This window comes from Anarrhichthys ocellatus, unplaced genomic scaffold (genome assembly GCF_004355925.1).
Source record: "Anarrhichthys ocellatus isolate YVR2014 unplaced genomic scaffold, GSC_Weel_1.0 scaffold833, whole genome shotgun sequence".
Lineage (NCBI taxonomy): Eukaryota > Metazoa > Chordata > Actinopteri > Perciformes > Anarhichadidae > Anarrhichthys > Anarrhichthys ocellatus.
Window position 1 is genome coordinate 11,205 of NW_022280807.1, and position 786 is coordinate 11,990.

The 786-nt window shown below is 47.7% G+C and overlaps 1 protein-coding gene across 1 annotated transcript in view; it reads right to left on the reverse strand.

Moving 5' to 3' along the window:
• Window positions 1-786, reverse strand: part of LOC116377042 (gamma-aminobutyric acid type B receptor subunit 2-like) — an 8,843-nt gene that overhangs the window by 7,357 nt on the left and 700 nt on the right. Inside the window, 1 exon segment of the mRNA XM_031838576.1 lies at window positions 87-224. Coding sequence (XP_031694436.1) covers window positions 87-224 — 138 coding nt within the window.

The window sequence follows — 786 nt, forward strand, 5'->3', positions numbered from 1 at the left end:
GAAGAAGAAGAAGAAGAAGAAGAAGAAGAAGAAGAAGAAGAAGAAGAGGTGGTGGTGGTGGTGATGGTGGTGGACTGGCTGTGTACCTGCAGCAGGTTGAGAGCCGGCAGAGATCGAGCAATGAGCGCCGTCACAGATGGACACGCCCCCCCGAACAGCAGCAGGTAGTTGGGCTCCGCCCACATGGCGTCAAACAGGGCTTTGAGGGACACAGCAGGGTCACACTGTGTAAACAAGGGACACATGAGGGACTGAGACCTCATCTGAGGCCTGGTTTCACATGGACCGAGCAGGAAGGGGGACAGAGGGGCTTTAACGAGGGTCCAAGTGGTCCAACACACTTAACAGTCCGAGTGGATCCACCTTGTTGGCTTCAGACCCCTGAACTGTAGTGGTCTCTCCTGATGACGCCTCCTCACTGACTGCAGACATCTACCAGTCCAGACCGGTTAAGGCCAGCTCAGATCAGTTCAGACTAAATCGGTTCAGACCAGCTTAGATCAGACCAGATCGGTTCAAACCAGATCAGACCGGTTCAAGCCAGTTCAACCGAAGATCGGTTTCTTCTTTATTCTGTTTCAGAGGTCTGACAAACACCTTTGTATATTTACTCAAGAACAATTATGAGATACTTGTACCTTACTTGAGTATTTCTATTTTCAGCTACTTTCTACTTACTACCACATCTCAGAGGTACATATCGTACTTTATACTGTAGTACATCTCAGAGGTAAATATTGTACTTTATACTGTACTACATCTCAGAGGTACATATTGTACTTTTTA